Source organism: Spodoptera frugiperda, chromosome 29, assembly GCF_023101765.2.
Source record: "Spodoptera frugiperda isolate SF20-4 chromosome 29, AGI-APGP_CSIRO_Sfru_2.0, whole genome shotgun sequence".
In the NCBI taxonomy this organism is placed as follows: Eukaryota; Metazoa; Arthropoda; class Insecta; order Lepidoptera; family Noctuidae; genus Spodoptera; species Spodoptera frugiperda.
Window position 1 is genome coordinate 10,363,791 of NC_064240.1, and position 15,714 is coordinate 10,379,504.

General features: G+C 34.6%; 1 protein-coding gene across 1 annotated transcript; it reads left to right on the plus strand.

Annotated features, from left to right (window-relative positions):
* Positions 1-185: 185 nt before the first annotated feature.
* LOC118268545 (centrosomal protein of 290 kDa) lies at positions 186-14,922 on the plus strand. The gene is made up of 32 exons (XM_050706630.1): positions 186-437; positions 1,331-1,406; positions 2,046-2,317; positions 2,957-3,092; positions 3,180-3,316; positions 3,390-3,497; positions 3,590-3,874; positions 3,950-4,137; positions 4,220-4,504; positions 4,574-4,710; positions 4,782-4,956; positions 5,036-5,871; positions 5,949-6,114; positions 6,192-6,330; positions 6,404-6,513; positions 6,664-6,840; positions 6,929-7,190; positions 7,266-7,509; positions 7,610-8,282; positions 8,410-8,544; positions 8,616-8,721; positions 8,798-8,971; positions 9,270-9,472; positions 10,056-10,205; positions 10,504-10,638; positions 11,125-11,279; positions 11,785-11,960; positions 12,279-12,439; positions 12,824-12,951; positions 13,464-13,567; positions 13,826-13,963; positions 14,388-14,922. Exons 1-32 carry the CDS (start codon positions 255-257, stop codon positions 14,451-14,453), a joined length of 6,420 nt encoding a protein of 2,139 aa, XP_050562587.1. The 5' UTR covers positions 186-254; the 3' UTR covers positions 14,454-14,922.
* Positions 14,923-15,714: the final 792 nt, after the last annotated feature.

The following is a 15,714-nucleotide window of genomic DNA, read 5'->3' on the forward strand; positions in this document are numbered from 1 at the left end:
CTACTTTTTTAGCAATATTTTTTTATGTAAATGTGTTGATAAATTATCTCATAAATTTTTGTTTCAACGTTTACCAAAATAAATAATATTTTTTCATTATGCTTTTTTCACTAATGGCAACATACTCATAAATTTCGTTGCTTAGCAACGGAACCAAATATAAACAAACATTCATTTTACGGAAATGAGTCAGACGCGCATTGCAGATCTTAATTATTATTCTTGAGGTAAAAGATAAAAGTTTATTATCAAAAATGGTGGAAACGGATTGGCGAGAAATATTAAGTTTCTCACAGAAGGAACTGACACAATCGGATAAAGAGAAATTATGTGAAAGTTTGTGTTGGATGGAGGCTGATGATATTGAATTGAACTTTACTGACTTGAAAACACTATTTAGACTTGCACAAGATATTCTAAAACTGAAGAGCGAACAGGTATTTAAAAAAAAGTTTTAATGACTTGCGAAAATATGAATGCATCATGCTAGTTTGCAATTTCATGGTAAAATGCACAATTAGAAAGCTCTTTAAATATTATTGTTTTCTATTTCATAAATGCTTATAAATAGCTAGACATAAAATGATAGACAAACTTACATAATTATGAATTATATTTCCAATCAATGTAACGCATGATTGACGCCATTGATGCAGTAACTGCATGACCGGCTGCTGCGTAACGCTTCACGCGTTCAATTCCTGCAACTTTATGTGATCCCCAAATTGTTGTTTCGCATCAAATTTCGTTCATTTTAATAGCGTAAACAACATATGCATAATGTAACGGTTGAGTGCAGACAATCCCACCTATAATTAGTGAATATTTAAATAAGTTGTTCAACAAAATATTAAAGCACGCGACCTGGTTCCGTCTAAATCAACAGCTGACCATCAATCAAATAGAAATTGAAAATATCCGAATAAGTGCCTTTTCTCACGCTCCAGTGACCGGTACTTTTAGTATGAGCTTACTTTACCTATGTTTAAGGTAATCGAAATGAGAACGCGTTTGGCTATGTAATTGGCTGGCGCGAATAAACCAACCAATCAGTACTCTTAGTACGAGTTCAATTTACGTTGAACGAGCACGCGCTTTCGTTTCGTTCTTGTGAAACGTAAAACAAACTTATACTAAACCCTCTAAGTGCACGAAAACTATCGAGAAAGTATTCGTATCAGAGCACCGAATGCGCTCTCATTTCGATTACATTAAACGTAAAGCAACCTTGTACAAAAGGTACGGGTATCCAGCGGCATAAAACAGCAAAACCAAAACTTCTGACAACAGCTAATAATTACTATTTATCATAACATTCATATTACTTCAGGTAAACAATTTAGTTGGACAACTAAAGTCATCACATAAGAAAAGCGGTAAAATGAAAGTGGAGAGTACATACGCAGGTAAGCACAACTTTCTTAGTTATTGCAGCAACACTAAGTCCAACATTATGATATTGTGTTAAAACACTTTCTCATTTAATATTAAAAATTACCACATTGAATTTCCCTCGCTGTTTTCTCTTTACAAGTACAAATTGCTTATTTTACACTTGAATGTTTCCATTCATTGCTAATCTTGTGTTTTCAAAGAGAAATGCAATTATGTTTTCTAATGGACACCTTATATTTTGCTACACGCCGTCTTCCTAACAAGACAGATAAACCTAGTATAGACATTAGACACTTTCTATCAATCACTTAAGGTGTTTGTTAATTGGCATTTTGTCGTAAGTATGGCGAGTTTCAAGCTAAGCCTGTTATTATGTGCTCTATGCAATCTTAAAATGGCTAACGTTTGTAACTACAGTACTTATGGTAACACACAACGACACGCCTTTTTATCCTCGGGGTAGGCAGAGGTGCACATTACGCTGTACAATGTACACCCACTTTTCACCATTTTTGGTATAAGTCGCATGTAAATGTGAGCCTATTGCTATATACTGGGCACATTTCCAGACTCCGTGCTACTACTAAGAAATTTCCGAAAAACTGAAAAAATAAAATCCCAGTAATTCTTTGCTTATTTTAATGACACAGTGTCCCCAACACAAAGTAACGACAGCGCACTAGAAACAATAACTCACCAAGAAGAAATAATAAAAGCAAACAAAGAAATATTGGAGCAATTGTACGCTGATATTGCTGACTTGGAGTCAAGGAAGAGTAAACTGGAAGAGAGTAGAAGTAACTTCGATATAGACAGTGACTCCAGTCGTGATGTACTGTCTGAAATGAATGCGGTTGCTGAACTGGAACAAGAAGTTACTATGAAGAACAAACATATTAGAAAGCTACTTAATGATGTTAAAGTAAGTACATTTCAATGTCTAATGCCCGGTTTACATTATTCCAGTCCAGCGATCCAGTCCAGTACTGGATTGCTTACTGGACTGGATCTGTTACGTCTACATTATTCCAGTTATTTAGAAGCCGGTGAAGTCTGAACACTACAGTGACAATGATTTCAACAAGAGATCCTTCAATTTCCATACCAATGCACAGATTTTGCAAAGCAGTTTGACGCATAGCTTTGTTTTTATAATTTTCTGATGTTATGTCCCATAAACACGGATTATCTCTGTATATAGAGACAAACTTTATAGTTTCGTCTTCAGATAACTTCTTCACCATTGTTAAATCCTTTTTCTTCGCAAAAAAGTCCGCAAAAACAACCAACACGTGTGTACTTCGTCAGCACTGGAATGGCACTGGATTGGCCGTCTACATTATTCCAGTTGCACTGGATTGATCGCACTGGACCGAAAAGTAGACCGCGAATCCAGTTACTGGACTGGAATGCTTACTGGATTCAGTTCATTCCAGTGCCGGTTTTTTTTCCAGTAAGCAATCCAGTACTGGACTGGATCGCTGGACTGGAATAATGTAAACCGGGCATAATGAACGTTTAAAACCTACAGAACATAACGATAAGTATTAATCGTTTACAGATTTTAGAAGAAGAGAATACGAACCTAAAAGAAAAGGTTTCCGTTCTTAAGGATAAGTTAACTGAAGCTACTAATTTGATCGATAACTTAACAGAGCAAATAATGGCGATCAATAGTGAATGTGGACAATTAAAAGGTAAAGTTGTTACGAATTATTGTTTTCTTATACTATCCAAGATGAATAAAAAACTAATTAAGTTGTTACAATATTTTGTTATTATAGAGCTATTAGGAAAGTCAGAGCAAGCCAAAGCTCATCTATCGGTTGAAATGGAAGGATTGAGGAAAGAACTTTTTGAAAAAGATTCCAAAAGAGAAAACCTGTATGAAGACATCAAATCTAAAGTTCAACATTGGAAAGTAAGTATAAAACAATATCTACGTTATTCTTAATGAGATTATGTACATAGACACTATGTTTTAATTTTCTCAGAGCATAGCAAAGTCAAAGAAAGCTGAATTAGAAGCAGTATCTAATGAAAACTTGAAGTTAAAAGAAGATTTGAAAGAAGCTACAAAAACTACAACTTCATCACCCAAGGTAAGTTCACAATATTAAAATTAGACAGAACTATCCATTCAACTGTTAAGCATTTGAGTCCAATTACCTAACAATTTTCTCATCTCATACAGAAAAGTGACGCAGAAAAACGTAAAATAAAGGAGTTGCAAGATAAATTGACTGAAGCTTCAAATGAAATTGAACAAACAGCCAATCTCATTAATTTATTGAGAGCTGAAAATAAGCAGCTGAAAGCAGTAATTGAAGAAGTTCCTGATAATTCTGTATCTGAGGCTAAAAATATAAGCGACGATAACAAAGAAAGAACAATTATTAACAAATTGAAACGTAAAGTAAAAACGTTAACGGTTAGTCTTCAGGGCGCGGAAGAAATGGTTGCAGCCAGGGAAAAAGAGGTAAGTTACAAAAATGAACAATGAATATGAATTCCTTAGAATAAAATTTTATTATTCATTGTTATTGTTGATAAGTTGACAGAAATAACATCACAACTACAACTTTTGCAATCAGACGAAGGAATAAATGCGTTACTTGAAGGGTTAAAAAATAAAAAACGACAACTGAAGTTCAAGGACGAAGGCATCAAAACTTTGGTTCAAGAAGCAAATACTTTGAACAATTTAATTAATGATTTACAGCTTGAAAATGAGACACTCAGGTAATTTAGTAATCTTCATAATGATACATAATGAACTTTCAATGTAAAAATTATGTAATTCAATATTTCTTACTATCGACAGGCAAAGATTCAACGTACCTTCCGATGAAAAAATCCCCGTCAAAGGAATTATGAAAGACTATCGTAATTTACAAGAAACCAATACGAAAATCACAAAAGAATTAAAGAGACTCGAAAATAAACTTGTCGGATCAGAACTGAGTAACCGTCAATTGAATACTAAAATTAAAAAACTGATTAGTGTTCTAAATAAAGTTGGATACACAAAAAGTAAAATAGATGAAATAGTTGAGGATAGTGAAAGCGATGAAAAAGAGCCCAAAGTTGAAAAAGAAGAAGTTACAAGGTAATTTTATATTTACATTCAAGTTATAATTTTCCTTGATCTAGTCATTCAACAAGGTAACATTTTCAGCACTGTAACAGAATCTGAACTTCAACAAGTTGTAATAGAGAAAGAAAATCAAGAAAAGGAAATGTTGGCCATTATTGAAGAAAACAAAGGTCTTCGGAAAGGACTCCAAGAAATCCTAGACTTCTTAAAAGATAACAGTAAGTAGGCCACGAAAGATTGGTATCGGATTAAATTATGTCATTCGTCATTAAATATATTAAATTCCCAGGTAAGACTTCTTCTGGTGTGCTGACATTAAAATGTCCAAGTTTGGAAGCAATTCTGTTATCAATGGATGCACGTAACTCGGCTGGCTGGTTCGCACCACATATGTCCACGGTGATGGAATTACGAACCGCTTTGGGTGGTAAAGATGCACTTTTGACAGCCTTACATGAAGCAAGGTAGTTAATGTTTCTCCCTCTTATGTTACTTATTTATTTGTATTACATATTTTATTTTAAAACGATAAATGGTTCACAGAAAAGAAACCTTCGACGTAATGGCTCAGCTATCAGATGCAACGAAAAAATCATCAGAACTTGAAAAGAGATTGAATGAAATGGAGGTTAAAAATAAAGAAAAGGAGGCTGAAGAGAAAATATTGCAACAAAAGAATGATGATATTGAATTTGGTTCATGGATGTCAGAAAAAGAACAAAATGACATTGACTTTTATGACAAATCACAAATAGATAAATTGGTCGAAAATGGAAATTCTTTGTACGAATGTCAACTAAAAAAGGGATTGGAGTATTTTCATGTGAAATTCAAGGAACTATTTGATAAACTGACGTCTATGGCAATACATGCCAGCGACGATCTCAATAAGTGGTCTATTCAGGAAGAAAATTACAAAGCACAGATAGAAAGATTAAAAAGTCAATTGCAAGAAGATGATAGCAGTGACCATTCACCAGGAATAGTTCCCATCCCTATTCCTAGTATTACATGTTTGGAAAGAAAGTGTGCGTATTTAGAAGAAGCATATAAATATCTTCGGACCTTGAACGAAAATTTGAAAAACGAAGTTCTGGAAAGCAAAAGAGATGCAATGGAAGCAGCATCAGAGTATGAAACACAAATACAAAAACTAATTCTTAATGTCGCTAATTTAACTGATAGATTGCGTTACTCAGTGTCACTTGAGCTCTTTTGGAAACAAAACTTTGCCCTCAGTGAGATTCTTTCGAAATACAGGAAACTTGTGGAAGCTGGTGTTAACAATAAAAATCACATGTTAAATCTATTTAGTCGACTTGATGAAGATAAAGTTAATATAATTAACTGCATTCGATTTGAAATGAACCAACATAAAGGTATTTGTAGTTATATTTTAATATTAATTACTGTTCAATCTCTAAAAAAGAAGTTTCACTCTATGTTTTGTTCTTAGGGAAATCATTAGAAGATAATATACAGAAAATGGAATCAAAAGTAGAACAAATGGTGCAGAACACGCAAATAAAGCAACTATGTTCTGAGTTGGATGATAAAAATAAAAAGATTACTACTTTAGAATTAAAAAATACGGAGCTACAAGATGTTCAAGTGAAAAATATGTAAGACATACAAAATTAACACATTAAATAGATTTCTTTGAAAATATACAAATAATAATTGCGTTATCTGGTTTTAGAGACGAAACTTTAGCTTCTTTAACAAAACAAGAAGCTAATTTAATGAAGGATCAACTACACACGTTATCTGACGAAAACGTGTTACTAAAAGAAAAATGCCAACATATTAGTAGTCAGTTAGATATTGCACTACTCCAGGTACTTAAACTTTCGAATGAAACCGACATTCGTAGATAGTATAAGAGTAAAATAATTTAATTTCTTATTACAGTTGCAAGACAGTCAACAAAGACAAATGAGCAATGACTTGGAAATTAATATGCTGCAACATCAGATCTTAGATCTACAATCTGCAAGTGACAATAAAGCTATAATAGCAAGGTGAATCAATCCTGTATATTCCTTATGAAAACACTTATAATTTTTGTTAGTTTATCGAAATTCAATACAAAAATGCATTCTGTTTTCTTACTATTAAGATCCAAAAGGAGAAATTAGTTTAAAAATTAATCAGTAACATTGTATTCACAGACTTAGTGGAGAAATCTTAATCGCCCATCTTCAGGCTTCAGAAAGCCACAAAAGATTGGAACGACTTCAAGCAGCTCTTAATAAGGAAAGGGAATTACGAATACAAGCTGAAGATATGTTCAGAGCGCGTCAAAAAATCTTCGATGTATATTCTACGAGATATGAGTCTAAATTCAGGTATAAAGTGTTAAATAAAAAACATTTCAGACACAAAAATAAATACTGATAGTTAAAATTTTCTGAATAATTCACTAAAATATTTTAGATATTTGTATGAGATTTTGACAACACTCCGACAACAGTATCAAGGAAGCATTCCACTAATATCTATTGAAAAATATTTAAATAAATTAGAAGAACTTTCTCGCAAAAATCGAGCTGTCGACGAAAAGCTTTACGAAATAGAAAATTTGCGAGCCAACTTAATTTCCAAACACGCTGTATTCGACCAAATTTTGGATGTGTCCAAAAATAAATGCTTGATAGAAGAAGACAGTTGTCCGCATAAACTGAAATACATTATGATGGTAAGTAAAAATCCTTGCGTAAAAGCTACGCCAATGATTGCTATTATTTATACTTATTTGTATTTATCATTACAGCAATCAGTAAATACCAGAGAAATAGAACACATAAATAAAAAATTAAAGGCTATGGAAACGTCTCAGGAAGATTTAATGAAGCATTGTACTAATATAGAAAGAACTCTTGTACTGCTAAACCAAGGGTTTGAGAAAACTGGCACGAACGACCGACGTAGAAGTATTGGCGAGGACACCGATGATCAATCTGTTCAAATGGAATTGGAAGATGTTCAATCTGAAGATGACTCTAGTAGTCCTCGAAGTAGGTTTCTCAAAATGTTTTCCTGAGTTTTTCCCCTGTACTTAAATAATAAAATATAATAAATTTCATACAGTATTGTCAAACTTTCATTTTATTGCAGGAAGTCAAACAATAACATTAACAAAACCACAAATATTACAAGCGACTACTAACCAACCAAAAGAAACGACAGATAGACAATCGGAAAATAAAAAGGCAGATTCTCCAGTTAAAGTTTTACAAAGACAACCAAGCAAGAAATATTCCGATGCTGTTACACAAACCATTGAAATAATGAGTACTAACAAATTAATTCAAACAGATGAAAACAATGACGTAATAAGTAAAATGCGTGAGCACATAGAATCTCTAACAATTGAAATAGACAAAACAAATAAACAGTTATACGACGCTATGTCATTAACACATAAACGTACTGAAGAAATCTTAGCTCTCAATAATGAGAAAGTTACTTACGAATCTAAACTGCAAAATCTTAAAGAATCGAGTAGTCAAAAAGATATTATGAACGACAAATTGCAATTAGCTGTTGATGATTTAAAAAAACAAATAATCGATTTGCAAATGAAACAATACGCTGAAGCCAACCAAAAGAGAGAAACGGCCAATGAAGAGAATAAATCTCTATTGCTTGCTTTGAAACAGATGGAAGACGATAAAAATGCAATAATTGTGGAATACAAAGGACTACTAAATAATGAAAGAGATGAATACACAAAATCCGTGAAAGATCTACAATTAAAAATTGTGGAACTGCAGTCAAAGTTAGATAGGTAGGATATTTATGCTTACATTTTTACCGGAATGTCTTACATACAAATCAATCATTTTGACAAGGTGATAACACTTGTATGACGCAACAAGATCCTAAACATGCCACTAATCACTTATTTATTGCAGACGAGCCAGTGAATCAAGTGCTTCCAACGGAGAAGCGATAAAAGAAGTGGTTACAAAATATACAATGAAAACTTCAGAATTGGAAGACAAGTGTTTCAAACTACAGAGTGAACTTGATGAGTGCAAATCGGAACTGTTGGTATTGGTAAAATTAGACGTGATAAACTATAAATAATGCTTTTGATTAAATATTCATTTTATTTTAGGACAACATATCAAAGTGAATCCGCACGGTGGAAGGATTTGGCTACAGAAAGACTTATGAAAATGGAACAGCTTAATTCACAGCTAGAAGAACGGCATTGTCATGAGGTGATGTAATGGGCCCACAAGATAAAAATACTACCACAGAATATAATATATGTTTTACATAACATGTCATTTACAGGTGAAATCGTATAAAGCAGAGAATGAACACTGGTTGACTCAGCTGAATGACATGCAGCGAGAACACATGGACCTAAGGACAAGGCTGACTGATCAGAAAACTGTTTACCTGAAGCAACTGTCTGATAAAGATACACAGATTGAACAGCTGCGGATTGTCATCAACAACCTGAAAGTAAGTGGATTCTTCTCTACATATTATAAAACAAAGTTGCTTTATCTGTCCCTATGTCTCTTTGTATGCTTAAATCTTTGAAACTACGCAACGGATTATTGATGCGGTTTTTTTTATAGATAGATCTATAATACATGCGTAATATAATATCATTGCGCCCATGCGAAGCTGGGGCGGATCGCTAGTTTAATAATAAAAAGTATTTTTTCGTAACAAAATAGTAGGAAAATGAGTGCACTACAATTTCCATATATGTATCCTAAAGGAGATAACTACATATTAAAAACCTTGTTTTCAGACACAAGTTATGAATATGCAAACTCTGATTTCCGTAAACGACCCCAGTTTCGACCTATCAGCCATAGTGGAAGTGGATGAAACAAGCGATGTGTTATCCCATCACGGTTCGGACAGACTTGAATTAAAGTTCGAGTCCTCTGTCGACCTGCACGATTCGCATGATGATGTTATGAGGATTCCAGCTTCTTCTACAACCATATGGTAAGATTCTTAAATATCTTCTGGTAGAAGTGCACCTATTAAGTTTAATACCCACTTTTCGGCAATTATGTTATCTACACAGTACCTGTCTGTCTTGATTTTCTTCTGATCTTCTCGCGTATACACTGATTTCACCAAAACCTTTAGGTGATTAGGTGAAGGCACACTTATTCAAGCCGAACGAGTCGAACAAAACGAATTTTCACTTCCCCAAGTCGAAACGACCGCATATGGAAGAACCCCAGAAATCCTAGACGAATTAGAATGACGTCATCAGATTCGGCGCAGTTTATGCGGTCGATTCGACCGATGCGCTCGCATTCTTTCAGTTGCGTATAACAGAGTGAGTGAGTTACGTATGACAGAGTGAAAGACAGAGAATGCGACAGGAGTAAAATAAATAGAAATGATTTCTTCGATGAGGTGGATTCTTGATATTGTGTTAGGCCTTTGTGATATGTGGGGATTCAGGAAAGTGTGCAGACACCCTTATACTACTTACGACACACTCAATCAAGTCTATTTTCATTTTAAATAAAAAAAAAATTAAATATTCTGAAACTTCATTTTATTTTTTTCTCAGGCAAGAGCCAGTAATAGAACGTCTGCGTCGAGAAAAGCAGTTAGCTGGAAAACAAAACGCAATCCTTCGTCGACAGATCAAAGTCCTGGCTTCAAGGGAGAGGCGAGCTCGCTTGGACGCACAGAACCTCAAGAATCAAGTCTTTAGAATGTAAATTATACTTTGTCATTTTATGCATAAGGATTATTTTCCAGAATAAATTAACATTCTGATATTCAGACAGGATTCTGTCTGTGCTACTCTTAAGTATTTGCATGAAGTACGGTCAGAGGAACATTTAATGAAATCATTTCATTCAAGTAGTACCAAGGGGGTGGCCTTTGTTCAGCAATGGACGTCTCTCGGCTGATGATGGTGATGAAGTAGTACCAATGGTACTTAATATAAAAACATCATAATAGATAACAAAAGGAAAATAATCAAAGCAATGGTTATATGATGGTTACAGTAGCACGACCGGGCACAAGGTGACGACGGCTGAAACAGCGGCGTTGCACAACAAGATCGCGTCGCTACAAGCTCAACTGACCAGCGCCAGGCGAGACACCAACTCTAGTCTTGCGCTCTGGGACAAGTGGAAGAGGTAATCTGCTGTTATATTTTGGCCCTGATAATAAATTTAGACTTATCAACCTCAAAGGCTGCAATTAAACTTTAAGTTGATTTTTTTATTAATCGACTTCAAAAAATAAGTAAGTTCTCAGTTTGATCTGTATGTATGTTTGTGCGCAATTATCTCGCGTTTGGCTGAATCGATTTTGATGCGGTATTTTTCAGACTTAGGGGAAGATTTCAGTGACATTACCTAACTTAAAATAATGTGGGCGATAAAGAAAGTTAATCACCAAGTAACAGCTCATTATTTAGACGGTTTTTATTTTGTACATACTAGTAGCAAGCACTAATGAAGCGTAAGGCTTTTATTTCCCAATCAACTTCAATAGCTTCATCTATAAATGTTGACTGACGATTGTGATCCTTTAACCAACCTAACAAACCCCTGCTCTTTTTCAATTTTTTCCCAAATCTTGTGCATCCACCTTGCAATAAACATAACGAAATTGGTCAGAGCACAACAAGCGTCCGAACGTTGGCAATCACGCTACGATGAGAAATGCCAGGAAGTCATTAAACTGGAAGCCGGTCTGAGCCTCGCCAAGTCAACGGTGTCAAGACTAGAGAAGGAGAAGCGAGTGCTGCTTGCCAGGCTTAATGAAGCTAAACGTAAGTTTTGTAATAAAATTCATACTTATATGATGACACACACTATGTGTGATACCTCGCCCTTATATTAAGTAGCGTAATTTAGTAGCAGTAATATTGACACTCAATTAAAGCTAATAATAAGAAACAGACGTCTCCTCATTTGCTCCCAAAGTGTCGTCCTTGCATGGTTACTCTGCCAGAATTCGAACCTGGAATCTTCTGATGCAATGACGAGGCTTCGGGAGCAAATGAGGAAATGTCTGTTTCTTATGATTACCTTTAATTAAGTGTCATTATATTACTAATTTTAAGACGCTCTCAAATGTAGTTCTGTCACTATCAATTTTTTATACAATGACAGAGATAGCACGATATTTAAATACAACTTAAAATTGAGTAGCGTTTGAGTATTCGGGCGTTAAGCTACTTATAAAGGCGAGGTGTCCCACACGTTACACTTACGATTGATTCAGTTCAATCAATAAGGCAGTTGTTCATATTAATTCTCATTCTAAACCTATAGACGACAGCCAAATAATAGCAATTGAGAAGCAAGAAGCAGAGACTCAAGAGAAGCCAGAGCGGTGTAGCAAGGAATGCATGTGTTCAGAGGCAGCTCTGCCGGTGTCGTCACAGGCCTTGCTGGATCGAGTACAGGCTCAGCAGAGGAGGATCGCCGCCTTGGAGATTGCTGAGAAGGTAATATTCTTGACATGAGTAGTTAAAGGGTTTATTTTTATAATAACTATCGCGAGATATACTAAATTAACTAAAAATCAAGCTTTACTCACATATTTTTAAAGGAGAAGAGCTCTATTAGTTTTGAGTTTCGCGACGTCGCCGCGTCTGCGTACGCTGCTCATGATGAACATTCCATAGTTATCTGTGGTTTTGCATTTATTTTTTATTTAATTCCAGTCCGTTCCATTTTCATATCTTCTTTTTATTGGATTATTTTTCTTTTATTATTTAAAATACAGAAATAACTGCATTATTTTTTATTAATTACTTTTATAGGGTAACGAGCTCCTAGTATCGGAATACGAGAGGTCTCTAGCAGAGATTACCTCACTGAAGGGACAAGTGTTGAAGCTGGAGTCCACGCTACTGGAGTCTCAAATACGAACCCCTCTCAAGTCCGGAGGCGATGCACAACCTGAACTTAACTATTGGAAGAGGTATACTAACTTTTTTATGGAATAAACTGGTAAACGAGCAGACGGATCACCTGATGGTAAGCAAACGCCGCTGCCCATGGACATTTGAAACTCCAGAGGCGTTACAAGTGCGTTACCAGCTTTTTGGGGGTTATAAATTAGGGTTATAATTTAGGGTTGTTGGAGAATCGTTGGCGATTAGAAGGGGGACAAGTAACGTAAGTTTTGTTTCACAAGTAAGTCGGTTTTCCGTGAGGATAACCGACGTGATATAACGTGGTATAACTCCAGTCGCGACTGGAGTCGTCGTGCCGGCCCATTCTTGTCGAATCACTTGACTAAATCACTTAACTAAATAAAATACTGACTTGTACTAAAACGTTCCTTATTATTTTTTTCTGTTAGTTACTGCGAGATGTTGAAGGAGGAGAACATCCAGCTGACCCAGAAGATTAACTCGATAGAGACGATGCCCACCACTGCAAACCAACACAGGATCAACGACCTTGAACAAACTGTCCTTACGTTGAGAGGTACGTGAACATTGATTATTTGGTTATGCTATAACAACATGTTTTGCAGCAAACATAGGACTTATCATCATCATAATTATCAACACTGTGCTGTGTAACAGCGCACAGCTAGACTATGGGCCTCCCTCTACTACTTAAGTAGAACCTGCCGTAAAGGCAGACTGCTTAGCAAGTTTACCGGGGCTCCGGCTCGAAAAGCAGAAGTAGGGACGGGGTGGTTTTTAGTTAGTAAGAGTGATAATCTGTCTCGACTTGCCTAAGGCTGGAGAAGTCGTTGGATAATATTAACCCCTCAAATGTCGAGCGATGCATTCATTAAAGTTCAGGTTTATCAGAGAGCTCTAGTACCTATCTCTATGCTCTACTACCTTGGAAAGTGTGGTGGCAAGAAAAGCGATACTCACTCCTCAATATGATTTTATTTGCATAATATCTCCATTTTTATCAGAAAGATTTCCTGAAGACTATGGATTACGATACGGTAAAAAGTGTATATATAACTTCTGTTTCAGGCGTAATTAACAAGCTGCAAGCGGAGCACAAGTCAGGGTCTAGTCACAAGAGAAGTGATTCCAGACCAAGCAGTAGCCGTAGTACCCGAAGCAATACGGAAAAGGTAAATGTTTCGTTATTAATCATTCCTAAAATATCAGAAGTTATTGTGAACAACTGCTTCAAATAATTCTTTGTCCGACTTTGTTTGTATGAAAATCTAATTTACTGAAAAAATCGGGATTACTGTCAATTTAATGTTAATGTGACCTAACTACGACAAGCTTACTAAATTATTAACTTTGTTAAATCCTCCCTAAAACATAATAAACCAAAAAAAGTAGGAAAGAGTATGAAATCTTTCATCTATATTTACTTTCAGGGTCGTTTTCAATCGGAAACCCATCGGCTAGAAGTTGCAAACCTGAAGAGAACTATACACGATAAAGATTTACTTCTAGAAAGATCGAAGGAAATGCTAAAAATTGCTGCCGAGAGAGAAGACGAGCTGCTCAGAGAGGTGATTAGAAAATAAGCTTTTTTTATTTCATTTTATACGAAAATAGTTACCTACCCTTAGTACAAGTTTGCTTTATGTTGAACGAAAACGAAACGAGAGTTGCTTTACGTTGAACGAAAACGAAACGAGAGCGCGTTCGACGCTTTGATTGGTTGGTTTATTCTCGCCGGCCAACCACTGAACGCACTCTTGTTTCGTAAAATATACTGTCGGTTTCATTTTACAAAAAAATTGACAACACAAGCATTTCAGAGAAATGGTAAGCTATTTTGAGCTCATCTCCACCTCACCTCACCTATGTGATATAAATATTAACAGTGTCCTACTTTTGTTGGTCCAACTATTATTGTATTTTTTTTTTCATTCATCGTAGATCAGGGGACCTATAAATATATTTAAATAATTGTGTATTTCTTTCTTCCAGAACGCCTTCTTACGACGCCAATTGGAAGAGATTACGCGGCCAAAAGGCGGTTTCCTGTCAGCTTAAAGTATTATACCTAAGTTTCATTTTCGTAATAATCTATTACTAAACTAAATATAGGAGGCTCCTTAATTATCTTCTTGTATTTTTTAAATAAAATAAAAACAAAAATGTATTCCGTCATTTGTTTATTTCCTTTCCAATACACGCACAAATTGTACAACGAAATGAGTGTGGTATATAAATTAAGAACATTATTAGACAATATTGGTGCTTATAAACACAATAATACACAGCCTGTTTATTTGATTTCGTTATTTGTTTTATACAGTGATTGCCAGCAACGTGTTAAAGTATTTTGAGCCCTAGTTGAAAGACATTTAATATGTAAATTAATCAGTACAGTCCATAAAACGTCGATGACTTGTCCTAATTTAATGGACTTTCTTGTCCAACTTCTACACTTCGTTTCTTATGGGAACTTTTGCTCAGATTTTCGTTATGTTATCATTATTTTTATTAAACATAGAACTAACAAAGTAAAGTACATAATGTAGTAGTTTCCATTGCATCAGTTTAACCCGTTTTTTAAATCGGTCACTTGAACATCTAATCCAAGCAATCACTGTACAACTTTACATAGTAAAATGATCTATAGAAATATCTGCATTGTGCATAAAACTAAATTAATACTAGAGCTAAACTATACATTTCTAAAATGCAACAATTATCAACAATACGCGAAGCTTAGTAACAATAATGGAAGACATTGCATCAAACTTGTTTTTAGTTGTTTCTCAAACATTTTACATAGACTTGGTCATATATTTGTCTTATGAATTACGTCATAACATTTTGTTGATTCGATGGAATAGGACAAAACATCTTGCCCTTTGATAACACGATATTTTATCTATTTATTTACTTCCTTACATAAAATAATATGTAAATATTTGGTTGTTTACCAGTAAGTGAATTGAAAAAAACAAAGTATGAAAATAATCTACTAAAGCAGTATAAAAAAATAAATTTAATTATATTCAAAAGATATGCGAAAGATTTTTATAGTGTCTGTTGATAAATACCAAAACAAATATTGTCCATACTTTCAAAATTCCATCAACGCTTTCTATACATACATAGTACATACTACATACACATCCCAGAAATACATAAATATTCATTATAATGTACATAGATCTTACAAAACAGTACAATAACATGTTTATTACTCTTATATATAAAACATTCAATAAATATTTTTTCCATTATATATTATATAACATGGACTACTGACACACATCGGTACATACTATTGTAAGGCCCA

Bases quoted from the DNA above. Each gene is read 5' to 3' on its own strand.
- LOC118268545 (XM_050706630.1), top strand. From the start codon at position 255: ATGGTGGAAACGGATTGGCGAGAAATATTAAGTTTCTCACAGAAGGAA. The intron at 3,875-3,949 runs GTAAGTTACAAA...ATTGTTGATAAG, and splicing joins TTGCAGCCAGGGAAAAAGAG to TTGACAGAAATAACATCACA. The intron at 13,568-13,825 runs GTAAATGTTTCG...ATTTACTTTCAG, and splicing joins CCCGAAGCAATACGGAAAAG to GGTCGTTTTCAATCGGAAAC.